General features: G+C 38.6%; 1 protein-coding gene across 2 annotated transcripts in view; it reads left to right on the forward strand.

Moving 5' to 3' along the window:
- The window catches only part of ngfrb (nerve growth factor receptor b), a 46,041-nt gene extending 25,196 nt beyond the window's left edge, over positions 1 to 20,845 (forward strand). Inside the window, exons 4-6 of one of the 2 annotated variants that reach the window (XM_079852283.1) lie at positions 13,913 to 14,183; positions 15,321 to 15,481; positions 16,471 to 20,845. In XM_079852283.1, coding sequence (XP_079708409.1) covers positions 13,913 to 14,183; positions 15,321 to 15,481; positions 16,471 to 16,799 — 761 coding nt within the window. In that variant the 3' untranslated portion in view covers positions 16,800 to 20,845. The remainder of the gene's footprint in view (positions 1 to 13,912; positions 14,184 to 15,320; positions 15,482 to 16,470) is intronic. The other variant, XM_079852284.1, reaches the window with a different exon arrangement.
- The last annotated feature ends 2,565 nt before the right edge of the window (positions 20,846 to 23,410 follow it).

Genomic DNA, 23,410 nt, shown 5'->3' on the forward strand with positions numbered 1-23,410 from the left:
AGAGTCCCAGACAAGATAGCTAGAGACCATGGATTCCAGGACGGCATCGGAACAGACGGCCACGGCGGAGCAGGTCGTGCGGGCGGCCACGGCGGAGCAGGCTGTGCGGGCGGCCAGGGCGGAGCAGGCAACCAGGGCGGAGCAGGCGGCCAAGGCGGAGCAGGCTGTGCAGGCGGCCAGGGCGGAGCATCCTTGAAGGGGGACCAGAGCGAAGCAGATTTTGACAGAAGCCCTGTCAGCACAAACTCAGACGGGAACCAGGGTGGAGCAGACTCAGACGGGGACCAAGGCGTATGAAGCACAAAACTGGACGGGATCACCAGCATAAGAACTTCAGGCCGAACAGGAAGTTCAAACATATGAAGCCATACAAAGGTCCATGTAAGCGCCACCTCCATGGCCCTCTCAGGGTGCCCACTGCCCCCCCCCCAAAAAAATACTTGGGGAAATCCATGGAAGAAGCCTCCGGGCTGTAAGCAGGTTCAAGAGAAAACTCCCGGAGCTGCAGAGGTGGGACCGGCAGGGCGAGGCTCAGAGGCGGGGCCGGCAGGGCGAGGCGCAGAGGCGGGGCCGGCAGGGCGAGAAACTGGGGAACACCCTCCGGAATCAATCGAGCCAAGCGTGTCCTCCTCCTCTTCCTCCTACGACGGTGAAGACACGCCGTCGGGAATGGGGACTCAGACAACTGGGCAGGACTGGATTCCGACGACTGGACAGGACTGGACTCAGACAACTGGACAGGACTGGACTCAGACAACTGGACAGGACTGGACTCAGACAACTGGACAGGACTGGACTCAGACAACTGGACAGGACTGGACTCAGACAACTGGACAGGACTGGACTCAGACAACTGAACAGGACTGGACTCAGACTCTAGATCGGCAGAAGTGACAAGATACTTAGTCTCTGGATCAGGATCAGCACGCTCTGAGCTTGACGGAACCAGCGGCGGCGAGGGCTTTAAGCTGGGTAGGACCAGCGACGAAGAGGACACTGAGCTGGTTAGGACCAGCGATGAAGAGGGCTTTGAGCTGGACAGGACCAGCGATGAAGAGGGCTCTGAGCTGGACGGAACCAGCGGCGAAGAGGGCTCTGAGCTGGACGGAACCAGCGGCGAAGAGGGCTCTGAGCTGGGCAGGACCAGCGGCGAAGGGGGCTCTGAGCTGGACGGAACCAGCGGTGAAGAGGGCTCTGAGCTGGGCAGGACCAGCGGCGAAGGGGGCTCTGAGCTGGACGGAACCAGCGGCGAAGAGGGCTCTGAGCTGGGCAGGACCAGCGGCGAAGGGGGCTCTGAGCTGGACGGAACCAGCGGTGAAGGGGGCTCTGAGCTGGACGGAACCAGCGGTGAAGAGGGCTCTGAGCTGGGCAGGACCAGCGGTGAAGAGGGCTCTGAGCTGGACGGAACCAGCGGCGAAGAGGGCTCTGAGCTGGGCAGGACCAGCGGCGAAGGGGGCTCTGAGCTGGACGGAACCAGCGGTGAAGAGGGCTCTGAGCTGGGCAGGACCAGCGGTGAAGAGGGCTCTGAGCTGGACGGAACCAGCGGCGAAGAGGGCTCTGAGCTGGGCAGGACCAGCGGTGAAGGGGGCTCTGAGCTGGACGGAACCAGCGGCGAAGAGGGCTCTGAGCTGGGCAGGACCAGCGGCGAAGGGGGCTCTGAGCTGGACGGAACCAGCGGTGAAGAGGGCTCTGAGCTGGGCAGGACCAGCGGCGAAGGGGGCTCTGAGCTGGACGGAACCAGCGGTGAAGAAGACTCTATGCTGGACGGGGCCAGCGGTGAAGAGGGCTCCGGCCTGGCGGGCATGTCGCTTTCAGTCTCAGGCTTGGCTGGACTGGCGTGAAGTGCAGGCTCAGCGGGACCCTCCTGAAACGTTGGCTCTACGGGACTCACGTGATGCGCCAACTCAGCAGAGCCCGTGAGAAGCGCTGGTTCAACGAAGTCCACTGTAAACGGCGAACCGCTCATCGAAAGAGCCCACTCAATATACTGAACCAGAGTTCCCTGAGGCTCAGGCATCGACGAGTAGAGGGGCTCAGACAATCCTCCATGAAAAAACAGCATCAAACAGATATCATCTAAGGGAGTCTGATAAGCCAGTTCCAGAAAGTCCGTCACGTAGTCCTCAATGGGTAAATTCCCCTGACGGAAACACATGATCTCTGCTACAGGATGCATAGCGGGATCCTGGATACTACCTGCTAGATCCGTTGTAAGTTGGTCAGTGATTCTGTCATGATTCTCGTAGAAGCAGAGACGGTAGTCGGATCTAAATGCAGCAGTAGACTTTAATTGACTCAGAACAGGATAAACTCAGAATTGACTCAGAACAGGATAATCTCAGAACGGGCAACAGGTACACACAGAACCTACATGCAACCACTGAAAGCAACTACAAACAATCACTGACCAGGAACAAGAGCCACAGCTAGAGACACAGCTGGGGGAAATGAGAACAACGAAAGGAATCATACAAACTAACAAGACAACACACCTGAAACCAGGAAACTAATGATTAAACAAACTAGGGATAATTGAATACAATCAACACCGACAGAATCAAGAAGACTGAAAGAAATAAAACAAAGTCCAAACACAAACAAACACATGACAAAACAGACCCTGGTCATCACACTTACCATATTTAAAACCATTGGATTCGTAACATTACCCTTCATTTTCTGTAAAATTTTACGATCTAAATCATATAAATATGATTCCAAGGGTATTTTATTCAGAATAGAGTTTTTTTCCATTTCTACCCATACGGGTTGTTCATTAGATGTTGAGAAGAAAAACATAATAGATCTTAACTGGGCAGCAGTATAATACCCTTTAAAATTAGGGCATTGAAGCCCACCCCTATCAAATGGCAAATATAAAAGAGATAATCTAATTCTGGATCTTCTATTGTTCCATATGAATTTAATAATTAACTTTTTAAGTCTAGAAAACAGATTACTAGGAGGTGTGATCGGAATATTCTGAAATAGGTACAAAAATTTAGGTAAAATATTCATTTTTAAAATATTAATTCTTCCTATTAAAGACAACGGTAAAGAAGCCCATCTTTCAACCAGCGTCACTGTATTCTCAAAAATTGAATTATAATTTTTTGTTACTATGTCTTCCAGTTTTGGAGTAATTTTAATTCCCAAATATTTGAAAATTTCCACATTATTAAACATATCTACCTTACTGATAGGACTTTTCCTTTCTTCTTCATTCAGCAACATAACTGAAGATTTTGAATTATTGATCCGATACCCTGAGATTTTAGTTATTCTAAACTTTTGACCGTTAGTGTAGGCCTACATATTTTATTATGTTAAAAGCTGGTCTGTTATGTTTTTGTCATTTTGCAGTTTGGCTATTTACAATGAATAAAATTAAGTAAGGTGGACTTGAATTAATATATATATATATATATATATATATATATATATATATATATATATTGACGTAAATTAAAGGATTTTTTTGTGAAAAGACAAAACTATGACGAAATAAAAAAAACTGTAAAAATGAAAACATACTGTATAAGACAGTTCTCCCTATAGGACAGAATGTGATGGATAAATGAATAGATGAGATTTTCTCATGATCATCGCATCATTCACAGTTCACTGTTGTGTTTGCACGTAGACAAGTAATATGACTTACCTTTTGTGATTGCCCAGCTCACTGAACTCTCTGCTTAATGTCAGATGCTCTTGGCGTAGCCAGAAACCTAATAATTGTCGTCTTATTTCTGAGCTGAACTTAGCTGTGAATAAAAGTAAAACAGTATCTTGAGCAATGGATCACATTCAAAGATCTGCAGTCAACATTACAGGCTTTGTTCTGGGTCATGCCACTAACACGCTTTCAGAAGTGGATCAGAGAAAGAGGCTTTGTACACAGCCCAAGTTCTGCCATTACAAAAAAACATAAGTGCAGTAGGGTCCATAAATACAATATATATATTTTATGCAATCTGTGTGCATGGACACAATCTGTGATTCAGTAGAAAGGTGTTTTATTATCAGCTTAACCAACTGTTAGATGTTTCTCCTAAAATTCTTTATATCTTGGCAAATCTTGTTTCTCAGTAGGACAATTTGGGAAACAGAAGACTCAATTAGAAGTTTACATTTGCTCTCCTTTTAATTGTCTAAGAAAAACAATGAAGATAGCCTATCTTTTGTAATGTTTCATTCCTACAGATTATGGTATATTCTGTTCTGTAAATATGTCCTCCACGCAAAAATAGCAAATCCGATCACTTTGGAAACTAAGCACACTTCTCCTCAACAAATCACAATTTGAGGCATTAGCATATCAGCACAAAATCATCCTTCTCATCCTGCACTTAATTTTATTACTTTAATACGTACAGTGTGATTTCTCTTCAAATCTATGAACCTAAGTACAAAATATCCACAAACTTAAGTATGAACAATATGAATAACAAAAGCTGCCCTTATCTTATACCGCCACTTAGTATGGAAAACTTGGGAAAGAAAAGTGGTTCAGTTAACTAAATTTCTAACTTCTAAATTTTTCTTGATTTTATTTGACATGTAATTGTTTTAAATAAAGATTATTAATGCCATTGCCAATAGCTAATCGGCAAACATTAGACACTGATAATGTGGTTTGGATCAGTTTATACCTGTCTGCTGAGGCGTGTGTGTAGGTATGCATGCCTGATGTTTATCTGTCAATGATCAACATGAGATTTTCTCTGACCCCGTCTGACCTCTTTCCGGGGTCTTAACATGAAGGTGAGAGGTCATAGGTCACGGGTGGCTACTGATTTCAGGTTTTTGTTGTCCACTACATTGAAGTGAGGCGTCTGTCTCAAATAAAGAATGTTCATATGTATCAGGAACATTAAAAAATGTACTAGACCATAGACCTTATGTAGCACCTCCCCTTTTCAGCGCTGCACTCGTTGTGTTCTGTCTTCCTGTTTGTATTTCCACAGCATGAAGGTAAGATCTTACGGATTTATAAATGAAGCGCTCGTTTTAAAATCCTCCCGGTCTACTGACATATGTTGTGATATCCGCTTCAAACATTACAATGCTTCGTTTACTCTATAATAAGTAAATTCACTTCATCAGCCAATTACTCTTCGAAAGTGATGCCATAGAAATATATAGACCTAATATTCAAAGACAAAATTCTAAAGATGGCTGCATACTTGTTTCTCTTGCGCATAAGATGCTGCAGAAATATAAACCATCTTGCTTTCACAATTTTAACTAGTGTAACTTCCCTCCTCATCGCGTCACCTGTCAGTGGCACCATGTCCGCGTTATCCTCGGTTTCCGCTTTTCCTGCCATAGAAACCATGGCAACACAGTGAGCCTCATGAAAAAACGTGGAAGTCGTAGTTGTAGCATTAGCTCGGCACTCTGTTGCTGTTGTCGTTTGCAGCAGGTTCTGTCGCCAAAGACAACTCCAAGAACGTAAACTTACAGGTTAATCAAATAATTTAGAGAGATCTTCAAACAGAATTAGCCGTGATGAATAGTGCGATATGTATGGAGGCATCCGATGACCAAACAAAATGGTAATTTGCGAATCGGGCGAATCGGGAAAATCAAGTGAGCCAAGAGCGCTCAGACTCCTGAAGAGGACCATGTGTGAAAGCACCCAGATCTTCAGATTTTTTCTTTGCTCTAATGGGAGATTAGTCATGTGTGAGAACAGGCACCATGAATGAAGTGGCGTGTAATTTCATTAAAAAGCATGAAGTTGTCTTGGTGTGTGGTGTGTGTCAGAGAGCCCCATAAATCGAGTGAATCCTTCAAGAAAGGTCACATTTCACCCCAAAATCAAAAGGATAAAGAATTTGGCAAAGAAAACAGAGCTTTTTTGTGCAATTAAGGTTTTTTTTTTTTTTTTTTTTTTTTGCAGCGTGACAGTTCTTCTTACCATAATGTATCAGGAAGTTTCGCTTTGAAGGTTTTGTTGTCATTGATGATTCTCATTAAATTGTCATTACTGTAATACAATCATTTTGAACCCATACAAACGCAATACAACAAATACATAAACAGTATAGGGTTTTTTCACATTACAGTAATTACAATTTTTGCATTATGGTAATGAGAATGGAAATGGGATTCATTGTTGTGAAAAGATAATATTATTAACTTACTGTTACAACAACAAGCTGAAAATTATATTTAAGGTTAAAAGTTAAAAGGAAACTTGATTAAACTTAAAGCAAGAGGATAAAAATGTATTTACATAATGAATAATCTTAATAAATTTGTTATAATTTTCATGTTATATTTAAAAAAAGAAGATAATCAAAGATTATCAAAACGAAACTATGTACAAATTGATTGAACAAGCTTCATAAACAAAAATGCAGACTGTAATATTGTCTTATTTATTTTTTACAGGAATTCTTTTTGCTATTATTTAAAGCTCATTTAAATTAAAACTTAAATTTAAGCTTTAAAATCACTAACACGTTTGAAGGTGATTCTCATTACTGTAATACAGTTATTTTGAATCAGTAAAAAGGCAATACCACAAATACTGTCATGATAATACAGAATAAATAGTATGATTATTTTTTTCACATTACAGTAATGACAATATTTCCATTTATTATGATATGTAATGTTAATGGGATTACTTATTTTAAGAAATAATTTCACAACTTCAGAATTGAAATATAAATGTTTTTGTATAATTTTAATCAGTTTTGTATAGATGTATTTGTTGATTTTTGAGATATTATAAAATGTTAAAAATGAAACTTTTCATAATGTATTTCTCTAGTGATTCATTTTTGGATGTGGCCATGAAACACTGCAGTGTGTGTGTGTGTGTGTGTGTGTGTGTGTGTGTGTGTGTGTGTGTGTGTGTGCGCAAGAAGAGCACACAGAGGAGCTTTATTGGTCAATTTCCCTCCCATCCAAACCTAAAGATTTATCATCACCCATATTGACTCTTTAACTCTGACCTCTATTTCTGCCTAGTACAATGTATGCCTTGAAACAGAGACGTCTGTCTGTACTGGACAGAAATGAAATAATAAGTCTCTTTCTGTGTTTTCCACACCCTCCTCATCCTATGACAATGAAGTGTGTCCATTCATGACAACTGCTCATCCCCAGCTGTCTGCACTTGTCTGGCATGTGCCCTATGACATTAGTGGACAGAGCAATGGGCTGTTTTCTGGGGTAACGCAATGCTTTACCCTGATGTGAGGTTCCAGGGGTGACGATCTGGCGTGTGCCTGAGCTAAGTTTTCTGCTTTATGAATTTCTGAAGCTTTTGGGCCAGTCGTTCTGTCCTGCTCTTCCTCTGGGATATAGCTGTGATTGTGGCTGGAATTACATCACTGAAATTCCACTATGCCCAGCGTGGAATTTCAGCTTCTTACACAATTTTTTTTTTTTTTTTTTGCCAAAGTTTCCAAGAGAATCCTTTCAGTTGAGAACAATTTACATCTATTCTTTTATCTCACAATCTTCCCCTTCACAACCCCAATGTCAAGGTTCACCCACTATATTGTGTGGCAAGAGTGTGTCCGGATGACATCACTGACATTCAAGCAAAGAAGTTCATTGGCTGGTGAAGTTAATGAGAAGTGGCGGACTGGCGGTTAACCAGGAATCTTTTAGGGGCGCAATTATTTTATACTTTTAAACAAGAAGATATTCAAAGATTATTCAAATAACAAGTAGAAATGTATTTAACAAGCATAAAAAAGCCTCAAAAATCAATCATTTGCCCGCTGTAATGTTGCCTTCTTGTTCATTTTATAGTGATTTATTTAGCCATCGTCTAGCACTCACTTGATAGTTCACCCAAAAATAAAAATTCTGTCATTAATTACTCACCCTCATGTCGTTCCAAACCCATAAGACCTTTGTTCACCTTCGGAACACAAATTAAGATATTTTTGATGAAATCCAATGGGAGGGCTCCATTGACAGCTATTTAATTAACACTTTGAAGGCTCAGAAAGGTAGGAAAGACATCGTTAAAATAATCCATGTGACTACAGTGGTTCAACCTTAATTTAATGAAGCGACGAGAATACTTTTTGTGTGCCAAAAAAAAACAAAAAAACACTTTATTCAACAATTTATTCTTTTCCATATCGGCCTCCAACGCACGTTCACGAGAGCACCACGACACAATGCACGCCCTTTAAATAACAACAACAAAAAAATATTGCGCCATTGACTTTAGACCAGGTTTTTGCTGATCAATGGCGCAGTCTATTTCAGTTGCCTCAAAATAGCAACGCGCCAACAATGCGCCTGAACACGTTTTCAGACCAGCACACCCATGGGCGCACAAATGCATTTGCTATTTAAACAACGTGGCGCAGGACGTGAAAATGATAACTGCGTCGGGCTGAAACTAGCAATGCACCGGGTGTATGATAGGGCCCTAAGTGATTTCAAAAGTGTTAATAGTAACACTTCATTTTTAGTAAAGTTGTTACTGTGTAATTACTCAAATGTGCATCCCTAACAAATAATGTCCACTACTTTGAAATGCTATAGTATATAATTAGTACATGTAACATGTAACTACGTCACCTTAAAATAAAGTTTTACCATGTTAACATTAGGCCTGGTAAGCCTTCAAGTTCAAATTTATTTCAAAACAGATTTCAAAATACATTTATTTGTCTAAATACCACTAAGTAATCTTTCTCAGAAAAAGGAAATATTCTTGACTTTTAACTGACAGGAATCCCTAAAGATCATGAGTGGCAGTGAACAGAATTTATGCATTAGCACTTAATTAAATCAGGTAGTAGGAAGCACTGGTTGAAGATCAGATTTCCTTGCCAGTGAGCTTTGACTCTGACCAGTGGATGACATTGTTAACTTACCCTAGACTAGGTTAACTTGGTGATTAGAGGGACAATTTGACTCTGTTGACATGATACAGATCGTACGATTTTCTGGCTTGCGATTATAACAATAGTGAGAGAAGGATCTGAAAGAGGAAGGAAAAAGTTTCAGCAAAAGATCTGAAAAAAAGGATGAAAACATAAGAGAACAGAAAACAGGAAAGCAGAAGAAAAGACAGATGTGTATCAGGAGACACAGATTTAGTGGCGAGGGGGAGAAAGCATATGTACAGAAGCGTTTGTGGTCGATAATAGAGATGGAGTTTCTCAGCTGCATTCTCAGGTTACTCACACTGACCTTTTGTGAGCGGTATCACATTTTGCTGCAGAGAACAAGCATGCACACGAACAACACACTACATATTCTGCTCTCCTCTCCAGCTTGACAAGGCATGTAGCTGCGTATATTCCCGATAAACATAATGACACAGTCAGATCTCGCTTACAGGAAATACTTTTTCCATTCCATCATCTTCTCGTTATAGACTTTCTCAATCAAACAGTTGTGATTGTAAAAAATAATTATCTGTCTGTGTGTGGTTTTTTTCTGATTTTGCTTTCACAGGCATACATGATTACAGTAATGCACACGTGCAGACTATTATGCCATAAAATGTGTTAGAATGGAGACTGTTTTTGCCCAGGCCTGTTCTCTTTTGTTGCTCATAATGTATGGGATATTCTGTAACATTATAATGCAACTTCGATGAAAATGGAACACACAGTTAGTGCCATTATCCCAAACACAACTGTCTACACTGGAAGTGACCACAGCCCAATGCTAGGGTGGTTTCTTACACCAAGAACGAAAACTGTAATTATAACTATGAACAAATTTAAAAAAAAATCATTGTAACTCTAATAGCAGAGTCCACACCACAACTATAACAATAATGACATAGATCGGATTGAAAGTGGTGGTGTAGACCTGAAATAATCTGATAACGGGGGAAACAAATGAAGCCTATAAACGCTTGATTCTCTCTATTTTGCACATACAGTGCTGTGATGAGCTTACATATGTTTTATGTCATATGAACATCTGTATATTTATTTGCATCTCATGCCTTACGAAACGGTCAGTGGATGAGACTGTAAATTTTACTAAATATTTGCTAAAAAGCTCTTTCTGACATAAATGTAGGATTCTAAGGCAAGTTATTTTTGCAATAACTACAGTGACATCATTGCAGTGACTTTCTTCGGATCAGATCGTGTCAACTGTGTACTGGGCATGCGCTGAAGTTTTGTTTGGAATACATTTAATGCATATGTAAATCAATAACTGAAGAGACTCACTTAGTATGTCAGTGGTTCTCTACTTTCACTCCAAGGCTCCTCATTGTCCACAAAAATATTTGAAGGCCCCACAAATTTTTTACATTTGTTTTTCAAAAAAAAAAAAAAAAAAAAGAGCTTGGGCATATCTTTAAAAATGTATATTCATTATAAAAGTTTCATTAATTTATGACTTTTCCAGGTCTAGAAATCACACTTTGAAAATTAGGCCACCTCATAAATACAGGTTTTTCGAGACTCTGGGAACCCTGCTTCTTCAAAGGAAACAAAGTGTTCTTGGGGAGGTGAATTAAAATAAGAAATATCTTTATTTTTAGTTGTTTTAGCTTATTTAAAGCTTGTTTTGTCTTATTTTAATTTATCTTGAAACCCCCTTGGAAGTTTATGGAGGGCCCCTAGTGGGCCCTGGCCCCCTGGATGAGAATCAATGTCTTTGTTTTTTTAGATCAACAGTCGATATCTAGTTTTTCATGTCATTGACAGACAAACATATGGTGTGAGGTGCAAGCATTACACTTTTTTCTGACAGTTACTAATGTTAGAACTATCGTCCTCTCTCTCAAGTTATGAACAATGGCAGATAATTGGGGAATTATGTGGTTTTAGATGTCGAGTGAAATTAAACTCTTGTCAAGAGCGTAGGAGGGCATGCAAGGAAAGAAACAGAACATTTTTAACCACATATCTGAGAGGATGAAAGCAGCGGGGATGTCCCGGAATACCAAACAGTTTCAAATTAGTATTAAATCCATGAAGAGACAATGCAAAGTTTCATGATATTTACAGACCTTATCTGTTACTATCAGTGGTGGGTAAAGATATACTGAACCGTTATGTTTCATTGACTGATAATTAATAAGTCTTTTCAAGTTTATTTTGATTCAGACTTGACACAAAGTGATGATTCACAGATCAGATGTTTGAATGGGAAGTTGTTTTCTCTGTAACTAGTCCATCTTTGTCTGCCAGTTTGATCCATTCAGGTTGATTTGTGGACCGTTTACAATCATGAAAGCCAGGCATTGTCACATTGTCAGGTAGCCAGTATTTATGCCTCTGAACATCCGCTGATACGGTATTTGTGTGTATAAGAACAATATGTAAATGTGCTTCATAGAAACAACAAAAGTATAATAAACTGCTAAGAGGGACAAAGCAGAACTGTGTAGATGAGAGAGTCACGTCTTTATGAAGCTGAGGATAACCGGCCGACTAAAGGTCAACCATGCATGAGAGAGATGTGATGGAGAGATAATGGAAGAGAAAGAAAGCAATACGGAGAGTCAGAGGAGTTCCAGAGACATGGGTATGGAGGGGGATTGTTTCTTGACAAAGAACATCTCTGTCCATGTTGGTGTCTGGTGTCCCTTCTCCAGTGATTCAATATGTGTGAGTGAGTATGTGCTTATGGACTGGCATATTATCCAGAGATTTCAGGAGGAAAAGGAAGCGGATATGAATTGAGAAATTGAATTTCGGGCCTGTTTACCTGCAAACACAATTCAAAGCCTCATAAGATACTCAAATATTGTTTTCAGACAATACACTAGTGGCATCTGTTAAGGTCGAGATTAGATTGTCATTCACTTCATAGGGTTGTAGTTCTTTCCCTCATCCTTATAGCCATTAAATACACAGACTTATACCTTTGTCTGTTTGTCTGATTTTTAAATACTTTTTTTAGGGATTCTCAGATAATGATTTTTGCAGCCGAAACGGACTACCGATTTCTTGTCATCACTGTAAAACAGTGTCCGATTGTTCTCCACACCTTATAGCTTTAGCCAAGCAGCATGTCGTGTCACTCCGTGAGGATTTTCTCAAGATCTACGCTTGTTGTGTTATTTTGTGTCTGAGCTTGTTTAAATTGAGACAGCCCGCTCTAAATAAAGTTGTGTGATTTACTCTGGTTTACTAATGTTTCGTGAAGTTACAAAGCAGAAAGTGGCACAAAAGCCTTATCTGTATACTGTTTGCATGTGCGTTGGTGGCAACTTCTTACGGTTCTACCAATTTACTCCTGAGTCACAGAATGTGATTATTGGCCGATGTGGCCGATCAATCTGAGAGCATCCCTAACTTATTTGCTTCAAAGCAAAATTTGTAATGCTGTCTTTCACCTCGTATCTGGTTGATTTGATTCATGGCTTATAACTCTTTAACAAATACTTTTTAAAGATTCCTATGGAAACTTCCAGAGCCAAGGCCACTCAAAAAGTGGGTTGCATTATATATTAGATATATGCATTATATATTAGAACTAGAACACCCTAGCAACCACATAGCAGTATGCTATGTTTCTAACTTGAAACAATACAATTAGAAAAAAATATTCTTATGTAAATTGTTACATTCAATTCCATACAACAATATCGTTACAAAACTATTTCTACAGAATTTTGTTCTACTTGTGTTTCATGAATGAGGTCAGTTACAATGCTGGCCACAAAACAAGCTCACATGCCCAAAATTCCCTCCAAAATGTTTCATTCTGCAGTACTTTGATCAATAAATCCATACCCAACATTCCCTAGAGCATGGCCCTTCCCCCAAACCAAACCCCAAATGACCCCACCCCCCATCCCCCTACAGCCAGAATATCTAATGATCTCCAATGTGTCTGTCCATCTGTCTATGGTATAACTTTCAACACACACACACACACACACACACACACACACACACACACACACACACACACACACACACAGAGTAGCCTTGGGCGAGGCCTGTCCTACTTGGGCTGAACTTATACCTCTCCAATCTAATCATAGTCTCCTGCTCTATCTGAGTGTCCATTAGGTTGGACTCAGGACAATGCCTGTTTATTACGGCCCCCGATTGAATCAAAGATAATCCAATCAAAAGAATAATTTTTTTAGCTTGCCGGCGAACAGAGCTGACAGGGCCAAGACAAAGCAGTCTTAGTTCTAATGTGCTTTTACTCAATTTTACAATATTCTCTGGGCTGTTTTTGTGTCTTTTATTTTGGATTAGTTTTAGTAACGAATGACATCCTAGATGGAATCAGTAAACTTTTTCCACAAATGTATTACTACACATTTTAATAGAACTTTTATCAGACAAACAAATTAGCCATAATATTAAGTAATAAAGCATGCAGGGAATGTGTAGAACTTTCAGTGGAAAGTTTTCCAATTCTGTGGAAATGAGCAGTGGGCACAGATGTCATGTATATCCCAGCTAATGCTGTAACTAACTTGACCCTAAAAGAAATAGTTTTGTGGAACACATAAGATGATATTTTGAAGAATGAACTGTTTTTATCCATACAATGAAAGTCAATGGGGTCCAACATTTTTCAAAATGTCTTCTTTGGTGCACACATTTTAGAACAACATGAGGGTGAGGAAACAGTGAAAGACATGAATTATCCCTTTAAATTACTAACTTAAACACAACAAAACTTATTCAAGCAAAATTTTATATATATATACACAGTATGTTCAGTATTTCATCTTTTATGTAAACTGCGGTATTGAATTGCATGAATGCGCCCCTAGTATCGCTGTTAACTCAATCCTTCCCTAGCTTATTGTGGCTCATTTGGAATAACAACTACATGATCTTATATGCACTTTTAACTTGCTTTAGAAACCTCTTATGCCATTTCACATACTTAAACAGCTTTTTAGCAACTAACAGATTTTGTAAATGTCTTTTTCTTTTTCTTTTTCTTTTTATTTGTCTTTGTCCCTTTCCTCCAACAGAGCTAGATACTCCTAACAGCTCAACCTCTCCTTCTCTTCCTCCTACTCCATATGTTACACCTGTTCCTTCCCTTTCTACTTTTTGTTCTCCTGCTCCATCAGTTGTCTCGTATACAGACGAGTCTCCACCCAACAGTCCTACGGAGAGCGTGACCACGGCTGACCCTGGGCTGAAGAGACTCCATGGGCTGAGCGACAACCTCATTCCCATCTACACCTCCATACTGGCTGCAGTGCTGTTGGGCCTGGTGGCCTTCATCATCTTTAAACGGTGAGGAGGATCGGAATTATTCTCTCCCTGTGATGTTTTTTATCTCCACTCACAAAGCACAGGGCTATGTAGGCTTTAGTTCAGCTATTTTTATAAAGGAAAAAAACGCTTCTAGGCTGTTTTTCCATCTGATCCATCACGAGCGCATTGTTTATTATTTGGGGTAAAACAAAGTCAGATTTAATTTCTGATTGGATGAAGCACATTCAAAACCTTAAGTGAAAATGGCAATATAATAATCAAGACTGCATATTCAAATATGCAGAATAACAACTATATGTTTTCCCAGACTGAAAATTAAAAGAAGGACGTTTTCTGAGCAGACACAGATGGAGGTTGTGGAGGAAGGGGTCATAAAATACTAAAATCACTGCTGGAGGGTAACATTGACCCGCTTTGGTTCCTTTAGGGTGTGAACGTCCTGGTGCTTTCAAATCATTGCTTGTTTGGGTGGTCCTACATCTCAATTTCTGGCTCAACCTATGGGGTGTGTTCGGGCGGGACTAGATTGTCTGAACAATAGCAGAACGTGGAAGAGTGGTGCAGAAATGTCAGATTTTAGGTTAGAAATGAATACTGATTTTAGCCACGTTTCTACCGCAGGAACTTTCCCCAGGAACTAGGAACTTTGGGGTGGTACTCGGTGTGTTTCGACCGCAGGGACCAGTGTCTAAATGAAGTTCTGGGTAAATATTTCCCCCTCAGAAAGGCCTGCTCACGAGGTAGTACTTTTTCAAAGACCAGGAACTTTCCGGGGAGGGACTCGCGCAGCATTTTATTTCAACCACCATTTTTAAAAGTCTGTTGCGGTGCGTGCAGTAAGTTGTTTGCTATTCGAATCAACAATGGAGTTTAAAAAATACGACGATAGACAGACGACGAGGTTCAGGCTTTATTAAGCTTATATGCGGAGGGCGAAAACTAGCGGGAACTGGACAGTCGTGAGCAGTCCTACGTCACCGGACTAATTTGCCTTATGTTCACGGTACTTTAGAACACGATGGAAATGCAGACAGCAACAGGTCTGGGGGGAAAATGAGAAAAAAAAGTTCCTGGGACAAATTGTTCCGGGTAATTTCAGTGGAAACACGCCATTTGATAATAAAAGCTTCTGATGTTTGCCTTGATGTCTTTCAGGTGGAACAGTTGTAAGCAGAATAAGCAAGGAGCCAATAACAGAGCGTGCAGTGCAAACCCCAGTCAGACTCCTTCTCCTGAGGGAGAGAAACTCCACAGTGACAGCGGCATCTCAGTGGACAGTCAGAGCCTGCAGGAGGGCCAGGGGCCTCCACATACAGGTACAAACTTTTAGGTCAGGGTTCATCAACCTACAGTAATCGCTGGTAAGTGAGCGAGAGAGGTGTATGCTTTTCATTTAGATAAAGTACCTGGCTCCTGCATACAGATTTACATTTTGAGGTAATAATTCCTCATAGTAACACAGCTTGTTTTATTAAGTTAGGAACTACTATTAAAGTGTGAGAATTAAACTGCACAAGTCCGGACCGCTCTGAAAAACCATTAGTGCGACCACTGCACATCACAAACCGCTGAAAGCACGACGCAGATGCTAACAATAGATGTATCAACAAGTTAAGTCCGTTTGAGTGCTTATTGTAGCTTTGAGAAAAAAGAAGTTGATGCTATAAATTTCGGGCATGCTCAAATATAGTCCTCTCAAACATGATGTTTCCCCGTTCATGTGTAGTGGGGTTCAGTAGGGTCACATTGGAAATATATATATATTTATATATAGTCTATATAGACAGATTATTTCTCCTGAAACCACCCACATGCCAACAAACCAATTAAAACACAAAACAATAATGACGATTCATAACAATATTATAAGCTCTTGTGGATCCGCTCACCCGAATCCCTCTGTAACTGGCACAGAAAATTACCGTCGCTTGGCAAATAAATAATTTACGGACAGTTACACGTGTATCCCCAACATTTTATTATGTAAGCTTTATGTTACACCTGAAATGACAAGGGACTCTTATGTTAATTTTAATTAGCCAGTCCCTGAACTCTTTCTCTCAAATTACTTATGAATACAGAGCATTCATAGCTTATATGGACTGCACACCACACCCCTGCTGGATAGTTTGGTATGGTAATAGATATTACAATGTTTATGTATTTGGCCTTGACGGACTAGTTTTGCTACGCATGCTGCTGATGTTACTGCTGCTGTTGCAGAGCAAGTACGGTGAAATGCTTCTTTGTAGTCTTGTTTTAACTATATTAATCCAGATGGCTAAATGTATTCTCTTTGTTTTAGTGGTCAAGATAGATGGAAGTTCAGCCCTGTCCTTGCCCTTACACACACGGGAGGAGGTTGAGAAACTGCTAAATTGTACCTGTGAAGGGGAGGAGTCAGGGGCCAACGAGGAAACCGATTGGTGCAGTCTGGCAGGGCTACTTGGATACAAAGAAGAACACATTGCTAATTTCAAGCAAGAAGAGAGGCCCATCCAGGCCCTTCTGTCTCATTGGGCGAGCCAGGATTCGGCTAATATTGATACGCTTTGTACAGCACTGAAGAAGATCAATAGGGAGGATATTGCGCAGAGCATCACTGTCAAACCAACTGCTACATCCACCGTATGAGAGAACAAACACGCACGCTCACAAAATCCCAAATACACACCTTACATTGCCTTCAGCATACTTCGATGTTGATGTATCACTGGTGAAGTTGTATCACTATATCTTTAACTTTATGCTGTAAACTCAAGTGCCGTTTCCCTTTAAACCCTTGATTATGACCAAACTATGTGCAAATAATGCAATGTTCTCTAAATATTCTTTGCATGTTCCTTTAATTTGAGGAAAGCCATATGGACTTGAACATGGATATTCATGTGTTTCCTGAAGATATTCAGGATAAATGATTCAAAATCATTAACACATTTCAATACAGCAAATATACAAACTACACGCCACATCCAACTTTATCCTACCAATAATTACTCTTAATAAGTTTTTTTTTTATCATTCTACAATTTCATTTGTCTGCCTCTATACAGTATAGAAACTGCTATGTAACATCCATAACGCATATGCTAATGATATGTCAAATGTGGCCAGTTCAGTCATTTGCTAAGTGTACCATATCCACTGATTATATCGCATCAGAGCTTGACCCCTCATGTACACAGTTGTGCTTTAAATACTACCAGTGAGAGTATGAGGAGAAGGACCAGTCATAGAAAAATGAAAAAGATAAATCTCAATGCTCAATTTGGAGGCTGTGGAAATGTTTATCTAGAAGAGTTTTTCTGTTATGTGAGCTAAAGAAAGCTAGATTTATGATGCCATTGTTGTCAGTTTATTGCTGATTTGATTGTAAACTAAACCACGATTTACTACTTGCTATTGTTAGTGCCAGGTAGTATTAGGTGTCGCGGTTTGGTTGGAAGGCAAGAAGAGTTGAGGTGAGGATCTAAACGCTAGCTATATATTTATTAAATGAGAACAAAAAACACTCTTGAACACAGGAGAACAGGAACACTGGAAACCCACAGGAGCAAACTAATACATTGAAAACACAGGTCTATCCACCTTTTTCTTACGCCCCATGACGTTTTGCACGAATTATGGGAGAACCTATTTTAAAGCATTCGTGTGAAAACAAACCTGGAATGAATCGTAAGGATTTGGCGAGAAAAACAAAAGATTCTTTGTGCATTCCAGTGACTTATTCATGGGATGAATTATAAATAAAGTTTTTTTTTTATAAAGGAATACAAAGGTATAAAAGAAAAAGAAATAAAGGAAAATAATTCAGAGACTGAAAAGAGCTCTTGCCATAGATATTCTTGATATACCATGTCACATTAAAATACCAAGCGTTAGGTTATTCTCCTGACATCTGAAAATAGAACATGAAGGAAATTTCACAGCTTGTTCAGTCAAACTGACAGATAAAGATTATTTGTAGCGCAACTTTATGATTTGAAATTATTTGTTTCAGTCTTTTTGAGTGGAACTTCCCCAAAACAGAAGTGCCTCCCATAATCTAAAACGCAGTAGGCTGATTAGGAAAAAGGTGGATATAAATAGAATAAAAAAGCAACTAAACAAGACACAGGTGAACATAATCAGAAACTATATAGAAACAAATGAGAACCTAATTGGAATTCATCACAACCAAGAAAAAAGGAACTAAACATAGGAACTACTGGAACCGTGGAGTGAAATGAAAATCAAACTAAGTTCTTGAACAAACATTAACAAAATTAGATTAGACAGTAGGGAGTTGTGACATTCTCTAGCATTTATTGTGTACATTTATGGGTCTTTGAAGCAACTCTGGCCATTTCTTGGTCAACCCACTTGGTAACAGAGAGGAACCATTTTGGTAAGAGTTAAACCATCATAAAGATGTTAAGTCAGATGTGACGCAGAGATATGAAATGGTAGGGAAAAAAAGAGAGAAAACATCAGAGAGAGGTCAAACTACAGGAAGACACTGTCTCTTTATCAGATGCTTTCTGATGCCAGATGACAGGATGTTGAATTTCGTTAAAAACATTGGTAATAAATAATCTTATTCCAAATCTAAACTAGATCTTTACAGTTTCTGAAGATTTATTTGCCCGTGGGTGATTGCTAGGTCTTGATATGGCTTGGGTCCTCCAATTGAAAACTGTAAGTCCAAATTCTAAGTCTAAAATCTTGATTGATGTATAATTTATGCCAAAGTTTGGTCAGACATCTTACTCAAAGTATGAGCAATAATATAAGTGATGGCGACATAAACAGACACCACTTAAGGATGTTCATTGTATGATGTCTGCATCTTTTTGGGCAGGTGACTGAGAACATTCTAGAATTAAGAAGCAGGAGGTTTTGTCGTCCTGGTGGTCCGGCTGAAAGATGATAGCGGTTTCTTTTTCTTCTTTACTTTTTTACTTTTTTCTTTATTACAGCGGTAACCAGACACTGGTCACTACCTGGCTCAGGTTATCACCATGACAAAAGCACTTGGCCATGCAGTCTGTGACCCAGATAGAAAAATGTTAAAGATACAAGACACAAATACACCCATAAACACAGAACAAAGAAACAAGCTTCCCTGTAAAATTAACCACTGACTGATATGACCGTCAAGGGTGATTAAACGAGGCTCTTTTGAAGGCATAATACAGGGTTCCCACGGTCATGGAAAACCTGGCTGTATCAGGGAATTTTAAAAAGTGGATTGGTCATTGATTGGTCAACTCAACAACTCATATCTTTTGTGTTTATTGTAATGTTGGACTCTTAAGATTCAGCAACATGTTAATGGATACTGTACCAAGAATTGAAGTGATCTAATGTAACTTTTTGGGTTTGCAACTGATATATTTGGTTCAAATACTGAAGTTGGTGATACAGTGCTGTTTTCGATGACAAGTAAATCAATTCAAAAGAAATCTCCAGGGATTTATAATTTCTCAGGGTTTGTGTGGAGATTTGCCCATCTGTCAATGTTCCATGTTGTTATGTCGTCAGTATCAGTGGCCTTATGATGGAGTGTTATGGAAGCACTAGCTGAAGTTAACTTCAGCACAGACATTTGGACTCAAAGAGCTTTTTTACAAGTATGGAAGAAGGTCAGTTTGAGAGGGGAGAAGTGTTGGATTTGTTATGCAGAATATATGAAACATTAAAATTCTGTAGCTGCATGATTGTCAGTATTCATAGATTCTTGTGATGTCCATTCAGTTTGAAAAGCAATGCAGCTGCGTACTGTACATTATTAATATTTTTGAATATTAAATACTGATTAACAGGTTTTGTTTTCTATACATTTTTGGAAAACTTCAAACATATTGTAATTTGTATCTTAAAATGAAGGCATTCTCCATTTCTGGATGTGAATTTTTTCTCTTTTTAATTCATTTTAAATCTCTCTTTTTTTGTAGCACTTACAAAGTATAATATACATTTTGTATAACAAATACCTGAGATTAATATCAGGTCAGTGTTGTTTTTGTTCTGTTTAGTATGTACATAATTTTGCTTTGTGTATGATAACTGCTTTATTTTTGTCTTTATCCATAGCCTCAGAGGCTTGTTATTGGTTATTTTTTATGTTAAATATAAGCCAATCCTGAAACCACAAACCCAACAAGCTCAAAGAAAGTTACACGATTTGCCATGGTTTACTTACTGAACATTTTCCTTTATACTGTTTTGCCCATTTTGTCTTGTACAACATCATCTTTATTATTTGACAAACAAAACCAAAAAGTTTTGGTTTAAATTGATTTGCAGATTATTTTTGACACAATATCAGAGTGCATACTGTATCTCTGAGATGGATGTTCTAATGTGGCACATTGCTCTCTGACAATCAACTAAAAACATACTTGTATAGTTGCTGGAATATGGAGTTGATCAGAAACCATTAATACCCAGAGACTGAATCTTGCACTTGGTGGAGGAGCTTTGTGAGATGAGTGTGAGGAGCATGAGAGGGTGAGCAGAGGTTTTGTTGGGCTTATTTGGACACAGGTTCTGTAAGAAGAAACCATATTGAATGTTACTTGTATTTACTGTTATGTATACTGTATCATATAAATGTGAATTTACTAGAATTCATAAAGTAGGTTTAATGCAGTTACTATTACAAACAAGAAATAATAAACTAAATAAGATTGCAACTGTACATTTGTCTGATTTTTCCCCCCACAAAAAAACACAAATATGCTACCAATTTAAATACACGTTTTCTTAAAATGTTAAAAGTGTTTAAATTACCTGATCATGCTGTAAGTTTTCACATATCAGGTCACTGGATCACAGGGATTTATTCTGATTTATTCTGATTTCACTGGGGTTTCAGGTCTCCATACACTATTGAGTTCTCACATCTGCACAAATGTCTCTGAGGATTTTGGGTATTAGGGAAACTGTTGACACAACAGATGTCTTATCCCCCCTGTGATGTTCAGTTCTGGGCCAATAAACAGACTGTCATTGGAGCAAGCATTCCTCTGTGTGTGTGTGTGTGTGTGTGTGTGTGTGTGTGTGTGTGTGTGACACCGTGGGGATTGAGGAATTGAGGTCTCAGTGAGGAAACAAGCTTATAAATCATATAAGTTTTCATTTCAGTTTTTTTGAAAATGTAAAAATTCTGAATGTTTTCTGTGATGGGTAGGGTCAGGGGTAGGGTTAGTGTAAAGGGATAGAATATACAGTTTGTACTGTATAAAAACCATTACGTCTATGGAGAGTTCCCACAAAGATAACGAACCAGACATGTGTGTGTTTCACCAAAAAAAAATGCAAATTCTGTCATTGTTTACTCACCCACCCCTTGTGAAAAAGAAATATACTTTAGCCTACTTTAAGATATGTACTTATTACAGAAATATATACTTCAAACGAATATGCTGAAGTATGAACTGAATGTTATGTTTTGGACTAATTCCGTTATTTGCAATTACATGAAAATGTTTTATAGTTTAAATTACATTAAATGCAAGTTGTTAAGCTTTTTTAAATTGACTCGCTTAAGTAGGACTTGATCTTTATATGTAATTTCTTAGTTACTTCTATTGTCTTTGAAATATGGTTAAAGTGTTCTAAAGTGCACTGACAAGCATTAATATAATTTTTTAATGAAACTTGTATGTCATTTAAATATATTTGTAATTGTAAATTATGTAAATTGAGTACATTTAAGATATATATACTTTAAATGTAATATCGAATAACACCCATACAGTTAAAATTATAATCAAGTACTGTACTTTACATGTGCTCTAGAATGTTAGTCAACACATATAAATAAGTGTCTTCTTTAAAGCATGATAAAGGAAAGGATAATTAAAACATATTTAAAATGTACTTTAAAATGTAATTTGACATACTCAAATAGTATTATATTGTCTGCAAATGCATTTTTAAAAACATATACTTTTAAGATTTGAAGACCACCACAAGTGCACATTCAATACAATTAAGCACACTTCTTTTTCACAAGTGTTACTCCAAACCTATGTTGTTTTTTAGTGGAAGTAGAAGTAAAATGACTAATTAAGTAGAATTACTGAAGAAACTTCACACAGCTCCAAATGACCACATACAATGGTCACTCTCAAAAAACTATAAATGGGCCATTGTAAGAGATTGAAAGCTTACTTGCATTTCTTTCTTTTTTTTTCTTATTTTTTTTTTATGTGGATCTATTCCACTTTTCTGTGCTGTTTTCTAAATTTAAAATAAAATAATCAGTACAATTCAAAAATTTTGAACAGAAAGATATTGCAAACAACGGTTTATAATAATACTGTGCTGTTATTGTGCTATATCCTAATACAGAAACCTATTTTTTAATGCAGGGATGCAAACACAAGTATGGTCAAAAAAGAGAGAGGTTATCGAAGCCCTCGCCCCGCGGCAAATATCCAGATACTTACATAATTGTGATGAATTTAATCCTTTGTAAGTGATCGTTTTGCAGTGTAAGATTATAGTTAACACCTTTAAATATTACATAAATGTATTATTATGTATTTTTATTAAACTTAGTGAGTGTATAAATCAGCAGCAAAAAGTAATTCTTGAAAAAATCTGCACAGTAATTTTATCAAATCTAAACATGTTAATAAAAACAAATTACTATTAGTAATTTAGTTTAAATGTATTGTGCAGGCTAGAATGACCTCCAGTGTGGACCAGACTCTATGCTGATAGTCAAAAGCCTGGATACGTGAGACAATTTCCAAGCTCCATATCACTTTCTTATTTTTTCCTGCGTAGACAAAAACAGACAAATAAACATGTGGTGCCCATGCCATGAAGTGCTCTGGAAGGCATTTACTGAATGGGAGAGGAATGTGTGTTTGTATTTTTTTGTGTGTTTCTGCTCATACTTCTCTTTGCTGAGCAAAATAATCAGGATCTCTTGGCTCCTCACGCAGCATCTGCACAGTCAAATCTTTCTAAAGTGCAATTAAATGAATGTGGTTACAGACCAAACAATAAAATGGTTAATTGTGCATTAACCCTCTGGATTTCCTGCTCTTTCAAACAGTGTTTACTACAATTCTGGCCTCATAAAATGTTTCTTCATTCTCAACTTTTCTTGTCTGTCATTTCAATTAAAGGGATACTTCAGGATTTAGCATTAAGCTTTGTATTAGTAGAAAACCTGTAGTATTTTCGAATTACCATGCTTTCCACCCTCACATCCCCCTGAGACAAGAGATTTATGTATTTTTTGT

The sequence above is a fragment of the Squalius cephalus genome (assembly GCF_949319135.1).
Source record: "Squalius cephalus genome assembly, chromosome: 19".
NCBI classification, from domain to species: domain Eukaryota; kingdom Metazoa; phylum Chordata; class Actinopteri; order Cypriniformes; family Leuciscidae; genus Squalius; species Squalius cephalus.